The sequence below is a fragment of the Saccostrea echinata genome, unplaced genomic scaffold, assembly GCF_033153115.1.
Source record: "Saccostrea echinata isolate AGI-Se365-2 ecotype Australia unplaced genomic scaffold, CSIRO_AGI_Sech_v1 ptg000027l, whole genome shotgun sequence".
Lineage (NCBI taxonomy): Eukaryota > Metazoa > Mollusca > Bivalvia > Ostreida > Ostreidae > Saccostrea > Saccostrea echinata.
In genome coordinates, this window is record NW_026889776.1 from 9,757,685 (window position 1) to 9,776,939 (window position 19,255).

At 33.7% G+C, this 19,255-nt stretch overlaps 1 protein-coding gene across 1 annotated transcript in view; it reads right to left on the reverse strand.

Moving 5' to 3' along the window:
* Nucleotides 1-19,255, reverse strand: part of LOC133193495 (transformation/transcription domain-associated protein-like) — a 69,354-nt gene that overhangs the window by 29,210 nt on the left and 20,889 nt on the right. The window contains exons 21-37 of the mRNA XM_061329466.1: nucleotides 18,708-18,873; nucleotides 18,027-18,283; nucleotides 16,834-16,944; nucleotides 16,551-16,640; nucleotides 16,045-16,196; nucleotides 15,556-15,656; nucleotides 15,206-15,301; nucleotides 14,762-14,937; nucleotides 14,329-14,414; nucleotides 12,417-12,528; nucleotides 11,801-11,986; nucleotides 11,228-11,377; nucleotides 10,500-10,586; nucleotides 10,181-10,277; nucleotides 9,642-9,763; nucleotides 7,848-8,018; nucleotides 108-191 (exon numbers count right to left, since the gene is read on the reverse strand). Coding sequence (XP_061185450.1) covers nucleotides 108-191; nucleotides 7,848-8,018; nucleotides 9,642-9,763; nucleotides 10,181-10,277; nucleotides 10,500-10,586; nucleotides 11,228-11,377; nucleotides 11,801-11,986; nucleotides 12,417-12,528; nucleotides 14,329-14,414; nucleotides 14,762-14,937; nucleotides 15,206-15,301; nucleotides 15,556-15,656; nucleotides 16,045-16,196; nucleotides 16,551-16,640; nucleotides 16,834-16,944; nucleotides 18,027-18,283; nucleotides 18,708-18,873 — 2,244 coding nt within the window. The remainder of the gene's footprint in view (nucleotides 1-107; nucleotides 192-7,847; nucleotides 8,019-9,641; nucleotides 9,764-10,180; nucleotides 10,278-10,499; nucleotides 10,587-11,227; nucleotides 11,378-11,800; nucleotides 11,987-12,416; nucleotides 12,529-14,328; nucleotides 14,415-14,761; nucleotides 14,938-15,205; nucleotides 15,302-15,555; nucleotides 15,657-16,044; nucleotides 16,197-16,550; nucleotides 16,641-16,833; nucleotides 16,945-18,026; nucleotides 18,284-18,707; nucleotides 18,874-19,255) is intronic.

A 19,255-nucleotide genomic window follows, 5' to 3' on the forward strand; every position in this document is an offset into this window, starting at 1 on the left:
AACAAGTGGTGGGAACTTCCAAATCACTATGACATATCCATGGCATTCGAGATATATTAGTGTTTGAGTTACAGAAGTTCAACTGTATTTGACCTTTATGCACTTACCTGACCTATGACCTGCCCATTGGATTTGTTCTGCCCACTCTTCTGACTGATGGCTGCCACCTCTAACCATTTCTTCAAGTGTGTCTAAAAAAATATACACTCGCTAATATAAGAATAAAATTAAAATTGTACTTGTCTAGTAGGTTTCTTGTAATTTTTGTGTAGAAAATTGCTAATGACACCAAAATGACACCAGAGCCCCTGACTGACATTGGTCATGAATTTCACAATTTTGGTTCAGGGCTCAGTGCTCATAAATCATGCTAACAGTTTTACTGTCTGACTTCCAGAAGAGAAGATACTTGAAGATTACATTAATTTTGATAGTTTTGGCCACATCTTTCAAGCTCTAGGTAGGTAAAGACAACAACATTTACAATTTTTGTTTTGATTCATTTACCCATGAATGCTATATGTATTATCAAAATTGGTAGAAATTGGTTCAGTTATTCCAGAGAAGAAGCTGAAAATGTTCAAATGTAAAAACACAAAAGAGATAGCAATAGGTCACTTAAGTGACTTAGGCGATTCTAAAAATGCATAAAAATTTCAGAAACATACTGCTGTTTTCATTTTTTCCAAAAAAATGTAACCCAAACTCTAGCCATTGCAATGTAATTTGGTGCAAATGATGTACCTAATTATTCATGTACTCGTTAACAACTGAAAATTGTAAATTAGTGAAAGATACATATGTCCCAGGATAATAATAATTTCAAGACAGTATGTCTATAAGCATCTTTATGGTTCTCCATACAATTAAGAAGGAATTTCCAATGATCTATCAAGCTTCCCATGTCAGCATGTCTAAATTTTCAATACATGTTCTTTTTATATGCTATTGATGAATTTGCACTGCATATGTCTACCCCACGTCAACATAAACCATAAACCAACAGCTTTTTTAAAAATCAATAAATGTGCAGAACATTATATAACACTGCGACTTATACCATAAAGCAAGAGCACTTTAAATCAATAAATGTTCAAAGCATATCCCAATGGAGATTTTAGACTAGGAAAAATAAAACACCTGAGAGGTAGATAACACAGTTTGTGTCTAACTCCACGTACATTTCAAATCTGGTTGGTAAGACAGTCGACCATACAGTCTACAGTCAGGTAATACAAATTACTGCTTTCAAAAACGTTTGATGGATTCAAGTTTGTTCACTTATCCATTAAATCTAGCCTTTCGTTAATCATAGTTACTATTATTTCAATTGCCTCGTACATAAATACTCTATTTCTAATATTAATGAACCCATTTTTGGAAACATATTTCTTTGTTATCCTCTTTAACGATAATAAACAGAATGCTTAATATTCTCTTGAAATTCTAGTCATGGATCCACACATTCGTGCCCAGGAGTTGATACGATGTGACCTGTGTAATAGTGAAATGGTACAGGTTCACTGTGAAACATGCAACACCAAACTGTGTAATGTCTGTATAGGAGAGCACATGTCATCTGATGAATCCAGGAAGAAACATGAGATTGTAAGATTCACATTCCGAAAGCTGATCCCAGATTACCCTCAATGTTCCTTTCATGACAATGAACGATGTGAAATGTACTGTAAACCATGTGATGTTCCTGTATGCACTACTTGCCTAACATCAGAACATTCGGGTCATAAAATACATGTATTGAACATTTTGCAAATTCTGGATGAGAGAAAAGATAGGATCATCAAACAACAAAATGAATTAGCTGAAACAATACTTCCAACTTATCTGGACATTGCATCTGATGTAGAAAACACCATAAGGCAGTTAGAAAGGGAATATGGCGATCTCTTAACAACCATAACAAAACATGGGGAAGACTGGCACAGATTATTTAATCAGAAAGTTAAAAAACTTCATGCTAATGTTGATCAGATGAAAAGCCAACAGTTACATGTTCTACAGAAACATCTGGAGGAAATTAAGGAGCAAATTTCTGTTATAAAGGATGAAATTAACTCAACTGATGATGTAGATTCCTTTGACATTTCAAAACTGTTTAGTATTGCATTGAACATACAAGATAAATATGCAGAACTTCCAAAAAGAATTGTGCCATCTTTACCTAAATTCACCCCAGGGACAATACCAGAGGAGGATCAACTTTTTATCTTGTTCTTTGGAAGTGTGTCAACAGGTAAATTAACTTCAGAAGAATGTGGATACAGTATCAAAAAAATACAAAAATCACCAGATGCTGGATTCTCTCCTCCAGTAAAACAGCTGCTTGATATGCCAGAGATAACCACTACTATAAAGACTGAGCAAAAATATAACCTATCTGATGTAGCCTGCCTAAGTGATGATGAAATCTGGACAGGTGGAGATGGGAGCACCATGACACTCTACAGTACTAATGATGGCTCACTTCTCATGTCAATACCAATGCCAGACATTCCTGAAGACATAACAGTAACAAAAGATGGCTACCTTATTTACACTGATCCCAATGACAGTGCTGTGAAGATTGTCAAGAATAAAAAGATAGAGACTTTGATAACAGTACAGAACTGGAAACCTTACAATGTCTGCAGCACCTCTTCTGGTGACCTCCTGGTCGTCATGAATAGAGATGATAAACAATCCAAGGTTGTCCGTTACTCTGGCTTCACAGAGAAACAAACAATTCAGTATGATGACGAAGGTAAACCCCTCTTTTTACCTGGTAATCTTAAAAACATCAGCGACAACAAGAACTTGGATATCTGTGTGGCTAATGCTCATACTCATGATGTAGTGGTGGTCAATCAGGCTGGGAGATTTAGATTCAGGTACACTGGACATACACCTGCTCCAAAGAATAAACCATTCAGTCCCCGAGGAATCACCACAGATAGTCAGTGTCACATCCTTACAGCTGATATAAATAATGAGTGTGTTCACATCATAGATCAGGATGGGAGTTCCTTGCTTTCATAGATTGTGAACTGAAAGATCCTTGGGGACTGTGTACAGATACAAATGACAATCTGTTTGTTGGTCAATATACAAACAAGCAAGTGAAAAAAATTAAATATTTGCAGTAAAGTTTAATACAGTGCTGCAGTGAAATACATTGTACACTACAAATATATAATAATGATCATGGGGACACCAATCTTCACATGTTCATCGTATGTAATTCCTCTAGCTTTCATTGTTTATTTTTTTTCCAAAAATTAAACGACCATTAATGTCATCATGATGGTTACCATTACTAAATTTTAGGCCAATTAAAAGAATATGTGTGGTTCCGGTTACTCTTCCAAAAAAATTAGGGTAGTAGATTGTTTTGTTTGTTGTTTTTTTTTTTTTGTAATAAATGTACAAAATTATTTTCATAGTACTACCTAGCAGGTGGCATTTGTATGTGGTGAGATAAATATACTAATCAAGATTGGTAGGGAGCACCCTAGCTTTTGACTATATATGAAACAAATATTTTTAAATAAAAAATTAATAAAAATAATCTTTTTTTTTTATAAAACACAAAATATTCGATACAAATCATGTTTTTGAACATGGAGGTAGGAAATATCATTCAACCACAGTAATGATTTAACTACTTTGAACTTTTTTAATTCACTGGGACTCTTTCAAAATAATAAAGGAAAGTGATCCTCAGTTAATTTTCAGTATTAATTATATTAAAACAGGCTGCAAGTTGTAGTATTCAAATATTTTTTTATGTAAATGAAAGAAAAAGTGAGCAAGCTCACATACCTCACGCTCCCCCAAAACTCGACAATGCAACACGTAATGAATGGCACAGTGCATTTTAAATACACAGTATAATTCAAAAAGGGGCATTACTTGCAAAAAATCATCACATCAAAACTTCTTGCATATAAGGACATTCAAATCTTTGTATGTTACAAATTTAAATGGGCTGAAGTTTCTAGATAAATAATGGAATCAAAAGTTCTTGGTAATATACAAATCTGAAGTACCTACAAAGTTTCAGGAAATTCAGTGCAGGAGTTATGCTGACAAACTGTTATTTAAATTCCTCAGTGATCTCGATTTGTTAATGAGTGTAAGTCCATGTCCAACACATGACAATTTACACATTTAAATAATTGATGGAAACAAAGTTATGATGTAGTCATATGAATTTGTTTATATATTGTACTTATGAAATTATTTAAGGCAAAGCACGAATTTGAAGGGGGGAGGGGGAGAACTATCCAAGATTTTGTGTGTGCGTGTGTGTGTTAAATCATTAATATTTTGATCTCAAATCAATAGGGGTCTTTTAAGGTTATAAAATATTTCACATAAAATTTCATTACAAAAGCTGAGTCCAGTGGATTTCCTTATTACCTAGCTGGAAAGTTTCTTCAATAATAGGCAAAACTCTTAAAGGTGATTGGACGCAGATTTGAAGTTAATATTTTCTCAAATTTTCTGTATAATTTTATGACTTATATGTTGATGTAGCATTTCATACTAAAATATAATAAAAATCTTATTTCATCTCCAAGCTATTAAAACTTCGAATTTCTGGATGCATTGGATTGACACATCCTTGCGCTTTCACATATTTTAATTTTATTCTTAATACTTAAGAAAAGTGGCAATTTTGTTGTGAATTAATGAAAAATATTAAAACTATAACCCAGAAAATTCAGAGTAGAAATGTTCGAAAGCAAAACCCACTCACTGTATTGTAAGTCCATGCTCAGTGGTGTGTGCAGAGTTTAACAATTGAACACACCCGTTGAATCGTAAACATTAACAATAACAGAGCTCGTGCCCTGTTTACAAAAACAGTTTATGTTTCACTGGTGTGTTCAATTTGTTAAACTCTGCACACATCACTGAGCACGGACTGACAACACCTGATGAGTTGGTTTTGCTTTCGAACATTTCTATTCTTAATTTTCTGGATTATAAATGTAATATTTTTCATTAATACACAACAAAATCGCTTCTTTTCTTAAATATTAAGGATAAAGTTAAAATTTGTGCAAGTGCAAAGATGTGTTAATCAAATGAGTTCCGGAATTCGTAGTTCCAATAATTTCCAGATAAAATAAGTTTTTAATTATATTTTCGTGTGAAATGCTATTGCAATATATAAGTCGTGATATTATACAGAAAATTTGAGAAAATATTAAGTTCAAATCTGTGTCTAAGTACCTTTAAGGCAAAAATAATGGAATTTCCTGGTAATATGCACATCTACACACTGTGTACTAATATCTGCAAAGTTTGACCAAATTCTGTGCAGCGGTTTAAGAGGAGTTGTGCTGACAAACTGTTCATCTCTATATTCATGATATGGCCAAAAATCTAAGTTGAAAAGTGCCAAAATTCAAAGAAAAAATAAAGGAATCGGAATTTCCTGGTAATATGCACATCTACACATTGTGTCCTAAATATCTGCAAAGTTTTACAAAATTCTGTGCAGCGGTTTATGAGGAGGTGCGCTGACAAAAAAACAGGACTGACGGGCTCACTGACTGACTGACTGACTGATGGATGGGTCAAAAACATTATACCTCATGCAACTTGTTGCGTGGGGTATAAAAAGCATATGTATTTGATCCTTGTTCATGTTCAATTTAAGTATTAAACAATTTCTCCTTTATGCATAAACAAACAAGGTTTCGGATCAATATTTCCACTGTAAGATGTGCAACATTTTTTATATCCAAGTTTATAAATAAAATAAATGACTTTTATCCAAACTAATTCTTATTTACATAATAATTATTTAATTAATTTAGAGCAATAAACTACAGCGCCAAAGCAAAAGTATTCGTGATTTTTAAAAATGGCAGCAGCTTACTTGCACGTCTCGATAAAAAAAAGCGATAACTCTATAGAAAATATGAGTTATCCATTTGTTTTTCTACTGAGTTATCTTTATGTAGGAGATGACATAATTTTATACACATTATCATCTGCACCTTTTTAGTTAATGTAAACAAGCAGAATTTAACCTTGCATCGAATTTTAAAATCTTGTGAGCTGAGTGAGAAAAACTAAAAATCTATTCGTAACTCTGAAAAGTGAGAATCAAAAAACTTCAGAAATCGTTCGTCTGTTGAATATTAGTGAATATACCATTAGATCTGTTTGGAATAAGTTTATTCAATGGGGAACTGTGGAAAATTTACCAAGAGTTGGTAGACCTCGAAAGTTGTCACACGGAGATGAAAACTGGATTATGCGATCAAAAGCAACAGATACAGGACCTTAAATGGTGTTACGTAAGATTTGAATGAAGGAAAATGACCTACAGAAACTGTTAATGTACAGTCCAGAGATTTCTTAGAAAAAAGGATGTCAAAGAAAAGTTGTACAAAATCATATGGTTATTCATGAAGTTTAGGGAAACGACAACTGACAGTGGGGCAATATTGGCAAAATATATTTTCTGATGGAAGTCAAGATGTCATTGGAGATAATCACAGGGTTTATGTCTGGAGAAAAGCAAATGAGGCATATCTACCCCAATGCATGTGCCCTCCTCGTAAATGTTGGGTTACAGTTATGGTGTGGGGATCTATTACAGTGCTTATGATGGTGTAAGGACTTTGTGTCTTGCTGATGGCAACATAACTGCTCAAAAGTATATTGACAAACTCGACGAACATTTGTGGTCAGTTATAGCGAGGCATTTTCCCAATAAAGCTTACCGGTACCTATTTCAAGATGACAATGCACCCGTGCACAGAGCCAGGATTACGTGTCAATATAAGATGAACAACAGCATTCCTTCCATCACATGGCCGGCACAGTCCCCGGACATCAATATAATTGAAAATATTTGGTTGAAAATAAAAGGTTCACTTCAAAACACTGCCAGAGACATCAAATCCCGAGATGAACTTTTTAATACAATACTTGACATTTGGCAAATCATCGCCCCTGTGTATGTAAAAAAACCTATATAATACCTATTGATTCCCCTTCAGAAACAGGCCATAATAAGATCCAAAGGTCAACTCACAAAATATTAAGAAAATAAGTCAGTTTCTCATACTTTTTAATAGTTGAATATTTTGAAGTGCGTCCTTGTTTATGGCCGCCATTTTGAAAAATCGTGAATACTTTTGCTATGGCGCTGTAGAAAACTGACATAAACAGAGCCCTGTTAAAAGGCTTTCAGAGGAAGTAACACCTTTACCTTGGTAATGTTTTAATAGAACTAAATATTTCATGTGGGGCCCTAATTAAATGGCCTTTGCACAAATGGAGTTTTTCCATCTTTCTGACAATTACCACACAACGGCAAATTGAACATCGTAATAACGAGACCACACTGTACTAATAATTGCCATAAACTGAATGATTATTAATGTAAGAACTAAAAAGTTGTTTGCTTCATTTAGTTACAACTGTTACAGCATGGAAGCTCTTTGTACACTTTACTTCATTAATTTGTCACCAACCTGTTTTCAATGCATCACTTCTCCAGTAAATGTTTACAATTTGTCAGAATCAAATCATACACATAAAAGAATCAAGTATGTAACAGTCTATGAATTTCTGTGTCCTTGAGGAAAATAAATATAGGGAACATACACAGGAGTGTTAATTAATTTTTTGAAAATGGTATGACCTCATACTTTTTTCTCATTCACATTTTTTCAAGAAACATTCAATGGGATAATTATTTTAACAGTAGACTTTACAGCGGGTGTTTACAGACTATTACAATGAATTAATAATTAATACAATTAGTAGCTTTTCATAGCTACATGCACATGCTTTGTTCTATACTACATCTATAAACTTACCAGCAGCTGTTCACAAAGTTTTTCATTAAATGTGTTCGGGAAGAGTTGTGTGATGTAGGACAGTCTCTGTATGACGCTGGCGTTCAGACTGCGGTGATCCCCCAGGGTCAGAAGGAGGGGGCGGATTGCGGTGTGTACACTCTCCATATCAATCTGACATCCCAGTATAAACTATAAGGTACAAAATATGTTCATTATGAATGAATCTTGAACAGCAGTTACTGTGTTTTCTACAATTTTAGTTTATACCAAATGTGATCATTACTGAATACAGAACACGAAACAAGCTACTATCCTATCAAAGCATGTCAATTGACTTTCTTGCAACCAAGAAGCATTTAAAAATAGTAAACAGTGTTTCTTGCGAACCAAATATCCATTCTTTAGTGTTGCACACAGTGAATGGGGTTAGAGCACATTTCAGGGTCTGTATATTTTTTTTTCATGCTTCAAATAAGTGTGTTAAAATTGCACTGCACAGTATAATGTGACTAATACAGTGGCTTCCATTTTATTGGATAGCGGTTTAACGAATATTTCGGCTATTTCAATATAATATCAGAGCACAAAACCATTTCTTATATATTTATTAATAATTTCAACTGATATTCTGATGAGAAAATATTGGAATTTCATTTTATCCGATACCAAAATTTGGACTATCATAGTGTTTTTTGATAATCAGCACCTTGTTCACACCTCCAACTTCGTATGTGAAGCCTTTGTTTACACAGTTTGACACCAATTACCTTGACTGGCTTGAGTACGACAATGAGGGGATTAGTTACGCCTGGACGCACACAGGCACCTTACCTGTGTCAATAGTGGGCATAGTAAATAGATATGTTTTGATTACAGTTGTGGTGATCAGCTTGGGTTCAATGATGCACTTGTTAATTATGACAATTATTTGCAATTTTTTCGGCGTGAAATTTTAATTGTTGAACTGATTAGCTTGTGTATGACAATTTGCTTGGATAATGAAATAAACCTATTCAATCGTTTAACTTGGTCAATTGGCTTAATATTTATTCACTTTTCAGTGCAAAATTTATGGTAAAAATCACAAATGGCCCGTTCTATAAAAATACGTCTCAAAATTCATACCATCTTTCTCCACATGGCTCTCAAAATCTCTCTTCAGCAGACAAGAACGAATCTGGTAAACTCACACACAGTATAAAATACGTAACCGTATTAAAGAAACAAATAAAAACGAAACAAATTACATATATTTAATATTTTTGTTTATTTTTAATTTACAATCTATCCAGGGAAAAATAGTTTACGGTTATTAGTCAAGCATTTAGTCTACTTCCGTTTCCAAAATGACGACCATCGAAGAAGGATTGTAAACATGTGCTGAATTAAGATGGCAATAACTATCAAAGAATATATTCTATACGTCAATTTATTTGAAAAAAAATTTCATATTAAATTCATAAGTAAGTGAAATAAATTATTTTTAGTAAAGTCATTCAGTAAACATGTCAAAAGAAAACGAAAGTGCAAGCTTGAAATTTGCTACGATGTATTATCAATACATGTAGCTCTATACATCTATCTTTGGATTTGGTGTGGAGTAATCGGCTATTCTAATTTTCGGCTATTCGGATAAAACTAGGCTGACAACTTGACTATTCGATAAAACGGGAACCACTGTATATTCTTTGTCTTCATGCACAGTCTATCACATTGTTTGATTTTACAACAAAGCTTCAACACATTTTTAAAACATTAATGAGGAATTTTTTTAAACGTCATACATAACTGGCATGTTTAAATAAGACTTACTTTCTTCATACAGTCGTGGGCGACCTCTTGTAGTTCTGTACTGTTACTGTTTAAGGCCTTATATAAAACATTGAAGATCTTCTCCCTCTTGTTAGAAATGTAGTGGCAGGCAGCCAGGGCTCCTAATATCAGAGCAAAAAATTCAAATAAAATTTTCTCCACAAGATATAGGTATATGTATCCAGAAAAGAATAGATACCTTTTACAGTTACAATTTTTTTTAAACTCAGTTTATGTGTTACAGCAGAACAGTGTTAAAATCTGTCAGGAAATTAATACTGCTTCATGATACAAACTTATTTGCTACATGGCTATATCCAGTTCCACTTACATGTATTCTGTAGCATTCTGTCAAAAATTAACTTTACAATAAACAAAATAACTACATAGACCCAAAGGTGTATTCATTAAATTTAATCTATTGAAAAACAAGTTTCTATCAAAAAATTGTGATCAAGTTGCTCTCAATGCTCACCCTACCCCACCACTCCCCCATTCTTAAAAATATTTTGTACTCACTGGACGGGGAATTTACTTACTGAGAGCACTTTTCCTTAGTGGTACGAGGTCTGTTACTGACTTATAACAGGGAAGCTTCAACAACACAGCATCCTCTGCCTCACATAGACTCAGCAGCTGTCAATCAAAAGGTTAAAGATCAAAATTCAACAAATAAGACACTAGGTAAAAAGCTATTCTAAAAATCATGTACATGTATATAAATATATATATATATATCTTTATGAAAAACTGAGGGATAACTTTGCTTCTTCTTTTATGATAAATTTAAGGATTTTTTCCTCAATTTTTTTTTTCAACATTTTATTCAAATTTCTTTAGCAATATAGAGTACTGTACCTCAGTGAAGAATACATTGTGCTCCAGTACATTAAGATCAATAGTAAATAGCCGGGGCTGTAGAGTAGTACAGAAAGTGTTGCCATCCTGCCAAGGAGAAATAAAAAGATTTTCAAATGATGAAATAAAACTTTTTTTACAGCATGTACTAAACATATGACATATCTCCCAACATCAAGTAACTACTGCTATTCTGTACTCTTTGTGAAAATATATCAGTAAACACAAAATTTCACATAGAAAATGACAAAACAGATGCATATTGTAAGCTTTTGGTGTTCAAATTAACAGAGCATTAATACATGTAGTTCAAGTCCATACTACACAAATTCATAAGAATTTGTAATTCTTTGTTGATTTTGAGGGTGAGAGACAGCTTACACTTTACTTGCCAATATTTCTTCAATGAAACTGTACATGTACTTTAGATTTTATTTGTTAAGTTTGTATTGCATGTGTAGTTATGTGTGCATGTGTGATAATGTGTTTTATTTGAAAGAGGAGGGGGGGGGGGGGTCATTTATTTACCATTAGTCCTATTTGTGTCCTCAAGTTGGTAGACTGTACATAATTTTCTTTTTTCAAGCAAAGTTTTTACCCGTTTCCATGGATTAGGGGGTGGGGGTAACTATGGAGGTCCCTGTAGGTTGGCAGTTTGTAAATATGCTTTTTCCATTATTTGTCTGTTTGTGTCCTAAAGTAGAATAGGAGAGGTGTAGATGACTTACCATAAGTCCTATCTGTGCATTGGCAGGCTGGTGTCTGAGGAGGTGTTTTTTGGGAGGAATCATATCCTGTAGCACCTCTTTATGAGGTTCCATGATGTCTGTCACTGACCTCCCTGTAGTCTTGGCCAAAATTTCCAAGGAATGCATGGCCTACATAATGCAAATACAGATTCACACATTATTAATCTAATGAGATGAAAGGAAAATGGTTATTTTGTAAATTTCTAAAGCTACCCTCATAAGCAAAGAAATCTTAAATCAGTTATCATGGACAACATTCCATGGAAATATTTAAAGTATTAATATTATTTCTCAAATTAAAAAAACAACACTTTTTTGCTTTTAACAAATAATTAGATGAGAACAGATAGAAAATGCATGTACAATCAAAGTTTCTTTCATTATTTCTGCAAAAAATGCAAAATTTTTAAAAACTTGCAAGTGAAACATACTTTCAACTACTCTATTGCATTCACACATGCTGTGAATGCCAATGGCATTGTAACACTGATGGATATAGGTACGCATCATTCCCTTAGACACAGAGAGATAAAAATGTTGACCCTGACTCACCTGTTCCCTGACGATTGTGTTGGGGGAGGTGATCTGTCTGACCAGTTCATGCACCACCTCGTGTAAGGATTTCTTCTGGGCGGCCAGTATCTCCTCCGAGGATTTCTCCCCCTCGATTTCTGAGGCACACTTGATCAGCATGTTCTCCAGGTTATTTTTAGCCAAGTCCACAGCACCACTGGACACCTGATAGTGAAAGTGAAAATAGATTTAATGAAAATGAAAGTTTTAAAGACATTAAATTTTTGCACATCATGTGCTTCTGTTAACACAATATAAATGATTGAAAACTAAATTATGATAAAGAAAGAAATAAACAAATAAAAAACTTTTTATCAAATTCTTTCACTGTAAGCTAAAGTGCATATAATTACAATACAATATATTTAATAATATATAGCACAAATACAAGTGTCATATTTTCATCAAATCTTCACTTCTCTGATAAATTGTTAGAAAAAACAAGTCAAATTTTTGTTTTGTTTACATGGTTAACAGCTAAAGCATGTAAACGAGTGCAGTGTGTTGAATAGAAATCACAAACATGTGAAAAAAGAATAGAATAGAATAAGAAAGAATAGAATACTCTCTGAGTAATAAATGCCTGTTCACCCACCTCTTTGGTGAGGTCCATCATCACAAACAGAAGAGCCTTCAGAAAGATAAACTGATGCTCCAGTACCCACTTCAGAGCCATCCTCTCATACATAAACCTGACAGCCAGGCACCTGTATAATATCATGGTAACTACCGTATTTGGCCGAATATAATACACATTGGTGTAAAATACGCACCCCCCTTTTTGAGCCTGAAACTGGGGGAAAAAACGCAGTTCGGTTGTATTATACGCAGCAGAAAATTTTACCAAGCAGTGTTCTGAACTTTTGAAAATCGCGGTAATTTGCCATGAAAATCGGCGCGGAGATAAAGTGCCGAAAATTTACAGAACACGATATTTTATTCAAATGTGTTTTTATTTTTTAATCTTGACTTTCTATATCGCGGCAATCTGGAGGAAATTATTTATTTTAACAAAGCACGAGATAATGTTACATTAAAGTATTAACAGAGTTTTTTTTTCCAGCAAACGGTGATATTGAAATTATACGTCGCCGTATTCTAACTATTCTTTGTGGAAATAATTTTATTTCAACAAAGCACGAGATATTGTTGCAAGTTTAACACTTGGCATATTTATTTTTAGTTTAAGGTAATCATGTTGAAAATTATGTAAATTTAACAGGGCAAGCGATATTGCAACATCAAAGTATTCATAGACTACGATTTTCCGATTTTGAACTTGAAATTAATTAATTAAATAAATAGCTGATGTTATAAAAATAAAATCAAAATTTAACAAGCGTATAAAGTGTAGTTATCAACACACCTCCAAAGCTGTAAAAATGATGTACAAAGATGGGATATATGTCTTCATACATCGAGGTAATCTTCGTGGATATCTTATTTTCTACAGAGCACGAGTAAATGATAAACTTAAGTTTCAACATACTTCATATTCCTTTTTTTAACTCTCAACCATTTTAACACGAGGCCGATATAAGATAAAGTAAAATTACATTTAACAAGCGTTTAACTGTTTAATGTGTCGTAATCAACACACGCTTATACATACGAAAGATCATAAACCAACCCCCGATTTTTAACAAAGAAAATAATCAAAGCCATTAATAAAGGCAGTAAATAATCAGTGCTCTAACTGTAAAAACAATGATTTGGAGTCAGTAAACAATTGAATTGCCTGGAGGGGTGTTGAGGGGTAATTATCAAGTGACAAGTGCACGTGTTCACAACATTGGCTTCCATTCATTGGGACGTATAGAGGGGTGTTTATGGTGAAATGAATTTTCACTGAGTTATTTAAAACCTAAAATAAAATTTTATTTTATTGTATTTCATTAAAAAATGACTTATTACTTTTTTGACCGAGTGTCTGACTGATTAGGTACATGTGTACTATGATTACGGAAGCACGTGGCAAAGGAATGTGTGAACATCTATAAATAACATCGTTAATGGCGGCCTTCACGGAGACGATGAACGTGCAGCTCAAATTAATTTTAACTTGCTTTTAAATTTAATTTATCTATCAAAAGGTTATAAATATAACATTTTTAACAAGTCTACATTCCAACAATAACTTTCCGAAGTTTTAAATACGGCGATAAACAGCAAGAAATTGCACAAGTCTCTAGTTAATACTACGGTATGTGCGTATGATAGCCGTGTTTCACATGAAAGAAAAACCTATCAAAATCCCATTGTGGTGTAAAATACGCACCCCTTTCTCACAGAAAATTATTTGGGGAAAAAAGTGCGTATTATATTCAGCCAAATACGGTATACAAAATATACACATAATATTACATGTATTTAAAATACTTAGAATTTCTTTTAAATCGCTGTACATTGTTCTCCATTTTTTTCATTTATGATTTGTGCTTAAATTTTCATTTTTAAGTTTTCATTTAGATGTTTTGTTAATATCGTGACCTGATGTAATGTCTTACCCTCCAAACTTGGCATACCAGGCTCTGTCATAACAGAGAGAACACATCCTCTCCACCAGGTACTCAAACAGGGGCAGCTGACAGGCCTAGATACAACAAAGGAATAAACATCAGGAATGAGCATGAAAATTAGAGAGGCAAGTTAAACAATGTCTGTAAAATCAATTTTTTTACATGTGAAAGAAACTTAATAAAAAGTCTCAGCAATCTTTTTACATTCCATATAATGTTCACTTTTCAGAACTTGTTGCTCCATACAGAATTCTTTTTTTTACCCCAGCTTCAGAACCTCAATAATACCTAAACCATGTATCCTGCCAAGACAGACTCCCCAGCAAACTAATCCTGTACACTTACCCTTACCTTAGAGCTCAGTAAGGTAATTACCATGTCCAGAATTAGGACCAGTGCAATGTTCCCGGTTTACACTTACCCTCTCCTTAGATCCCAGTAGAGTAGTTGCTGTATCCAGAATTAGAACCAGAGCCAGGTTCCCCGGTTTACACAGCTCCTTCTCTTCGTGTCCCATGATAACAGCGAGGGCATCTATCAGGATCTGTGTGTCCATACCCTGTAGCTTGTTCTGTTTGTCCCCCACTGGGAATGGGCCTGTATTGACAGAAAACAGTCATTTATGTGTTACTGTTAACAAAACATTATACAATCATGTAAATTCATTCAAAAATATTTGAAAGTGATGTCTTTAATAAATTGTATTGAATAGGCAGATTTTTTTTGTTTTTGTTTTTGTTAAACAGAAAGTACAATAACCTCACTTTTTACAAGTTTGGTTTTCCTCACTATTCAGTCTAGTTCAGCAACTCACAACTCAAACAAATGATTTTTATAAACACAAAAATACTGTTTTATGACTCACCACACTGCTGAGATATGGCTATCATGGTGTAGTGTTTGACCATACACGCCATGAAGGGGAGAGCAATCTGTCTTAACTCCTTAATGGCTGCTGCAACTGTTGTTAAAAGAAAAATTTGCTTTCATTCACTGAATTTCTGTAACTGAAGAAAAATAACAACAGCAAATGCATTATGTTTGAGAAATATCAACACTGATATTTATTTTGCCTTGAAGTCTCTGCTTTCAAGTAATTTATCTACAGCAAAAAGTCATCTGATGAAATAGTCAGTCTAGCCAAGGGTAAAGTCATTGACTCTGACCAAAGATCCAAGCATGTGTTTATGGGTGTCTGGATTGTACACAACCTACCAAACATTCCGGTCAGGGCTTGCTCGTGGACTTTTCTGGAGTGAGCGTCTGGATTTTTGTACAGCTGACTTGTCTGTATGGGAATCTCCTTCTCTGTGAAGCTGCAATTCATGGTTTTGTTCAATATGTATGTACATGTATATAAAATAAATTGTCTCTAACTGAAATCATGTACTATCATTAACAAAGACAGTTTCCATTTTCATAACACTCATGTCACTCTAAAAACAGTTTTACTGAATATCTCAATGTGAAATGAGACAAAGAGACTGTATTTATTCTATTTCTAAGTTTGATAAGATATGAATATCTTTTTTTCCATTTCAGTAAGACAGAAATCATCATCTTTAACTTTTGTGTAGTTGGCCTAATTATTTATTCGTGTAAATGTAGGTATAATTCAAGTAACACAGAATTTTGTTCTTACAAAGTACCTGGTGTGTGATCACATGTACATGAATTACCTGTTGTGTGTGTGTAATTGATTACCTGGCATGTGTAAACAGATTGGTGAGTGTTAGTTTTTCGTCCTCTAAGTTCATCACAGAGACTAAGAAACACTTGATAAGTTCCCAGGCCTGTCTCCGGGCAAAGTTATCTGTGGTGCTGCACTTGAGTGTTGTCAGGGCAAAGTCCACCGCCTGGTGTAAAATAGTAGTAAATGTGTATAAGAGTTAACAGGCATAAGCAAATGGGTCCTTAAATTGATAAATTTTAAGATAAATGTGAACATTTTAAAGTAATAATTCCGAATATATTTATAAAATATGTACTCTATGTACTTTGTAAACTTAATCAGCTTATAGCATTATGATTTTAAAGATGAAGATCATAAAGATAACATTAAGAAATAATTTTTTGTAACATTAAAACCAGTTGAGCTAAAATTAAAGAAAACACAGGAATTGAAGAAATTTAATAACATCTCATTCTAAAGCCTATGTTTCCCTTACTTAGCCTTGTATCTCTCTTATCTAGTGTGTTAGACACAATACCTTTTCCACTGGTTTAGTGATGGGGGTTTTACAATCCTGGAAGTAGATGGTGATACAGGGTCCCACTGTCTCACGGTCATTGTAGTGCAGCTGTGGGGGAAAAATTTATATTCAATTACAAATCCTCCATTTTTTTGTTTAAAGTTTTCATGTCTAAAGTTCTGCATAAACTTATTTAAACAGAGGATTTAGAATTACTTCTCACTTTTTTCAAAAAAAAATTTTTCACATATTGTGTTTTATGAAATGAAAAAGTCACTTGTATACATGTACACATTCTAACCTTCTGGGGTTCTCTCAACATCTTGCGATTTCCTCCACCAAATTTTCCAAGGACTCGAAATGCAACATGAGCGATGTTATCTACTGGACTTCTCAGGGTCTTCCATAAAGCCTGTAAAATATATTAAAGAAGTCAATACGTGTTATCTTCTCATTTAAATTTTCACGTGCTAAAAGTAAGGATAGACTATAGAAGAGATTTCATTTTCAAATTTCATTAATATTAATATTAGTAAAATAATCCCCATAAAATTCTATGATAAAACATGTAAATCTCTACAAAACCTTTACAATCTTAAAACTCAGTCTTTCATTTTGCTTAAGGGGGTCGACTGGGGTTTTCATTGCGCAATACTTCATGCAGCATAGTAAAATAAAGCGTATTTACTCTTTTAAAGCAACTATTTTTACATAATTTATAAAAATTAACAAATTTAGGAAATCTAAGGTAAAAAAATCTAATTACGTTTTTAAATAACTGATTTTTAAACAATTTTTCAAATGATGGGTAGATAGACATCGTAATAGCGTGTTTTTGACGTTATGAATAACCGAAGTTCTTTAAGCGGGGTCATAAATTATGTCATAAAATAAAAAGTATAAAATAGATGCTCTTGAAATTTTAAACACATCAAATTGAGAATCTCACAATCATTTTTATTATTTTTTATGTAAATCTGTGGTATCTGTCATGTTTTGTTGTACTCCATAAAAACAGGAAAATATTTTGAGATGCCCCCTCTGGAAACCAGACAGTAGAATTTTGTGTTTCTCGCAAAAAATGTACAATATAGTATTACCCATCAAATAATATAATTTGAGCAAAAAGTCTATAGTAGCATTTGTATAATTTGCTCCGAAGTGCGAAAAAATCTTATTTTCCTATAAAATCCTATAGTAAATGTACCTGTATTTTGAGATGGTCCCTAAAAAATAACCAGACGGTAGATGCTCACTAAATTTGACAAATATACTTAAGTCAATGTAAGGTACATTTGGTATAAAATTAAAGAGTTTCTCTACAGTAGTTTTCACATAATAAAACCCCAGTCGGCTCCCTTAAAATCAAATTTTAATACCAGGATTGGAGTTCTGAAATGAAGGTAGGAAAAAACCTTAAGAACAAAATGATTCCATTTATTTATTACATCCTAACAATCAAGCATCAACCCATCTTTTTATAACTATCTATACCTGCATGAGTTCTGCTCTGACTGGCTGTATGTGATCGTACAGGAAGTCTGGCTGGAGATTGTCCACACAGAGCTCCAGTGTCCGGAGTCCCTGACTGACCAGTGTCTGTGACCCATTCAGGGCTGACACGAGGGGGTCCATCAACATGGGGAGGTATGGTAACAAGGAGCTCAAACGAACTGGAACGGTCAGACACAGCTCAACGAACAGGTCCTTCATGTGCTGTCTGTGTAGTCCACTCTGTAGGCTGTTCAATCCTATGATACAGAGAAATGAGTGAGCTTGTACTTGATAATTATCTTTTGTCGAATAGATACAATTCAAAATCTTTTTACAGTTTCCTAGGAAGCTACTGAAGGAACCATTATGGTTTCAAATGCAAGTTAATCTGCCATATAAGCAATGGAAAAATGCTTAGAAAAATATATGAATATGTATTTCATGCTCAGTATCTCATATACACATATTTAAGTAAATTAAAGTTCTTCAAAGTTCTGTTTAGACATTCTCTTGTTTATAGATGTACAGTACTTTACTAACAGCCTGCACACACATATACATGTACAAACTTACTTCTGTTCAATACTAGCTGAAACATTTTCAAATGCCAGTAAAACTTAAAACAGCAACACTTAGTTCAGTTCCTGAATATCATTTCTCTAAATTTCAAATAGTCTTTACCTTGTAGTAGATTTGGGAGCAAGGGAAGGAACTCTTGATACAGCAGGTCATGACTTCCCCCTCCAATGGAGCGGAACAATGCCCTTAATAACAGGAAGTAGTTGTACGGTTCCTTGGCACTCATCGCTAGCTCCATGGAGCGGTTCACAATTGTGTGCAAATGTGGCTGTACAAAGATACATAAAATCTTCTCATTAAATGAACATTAAAGTATCAATTCCATATACAGTCAAACCTCGTTATCTTGAACTTAATGGGACCAAAAAAAAACTTTGAGAATTGAGATATCTGAGGATTCAAGATATGGGGGTAAAATTCTTAAAGAATAGGTTTTTGGGGCTTTCTAATCACTTTGACATATCCATGGTATTCAAAATACATGTATCAGTGTTCGAGATATTGAAGTTCAATTGTATTTTTTGGGAAGGGGGGTACCGATATCCTATCTGTACATGATTGTATATGTGACTCTACACATAAAAGAACTAACTCGTGCAAGTCGCTTTTTCTGCAGACTTTAAGCAAACATTCACAAATGAATTAAACTT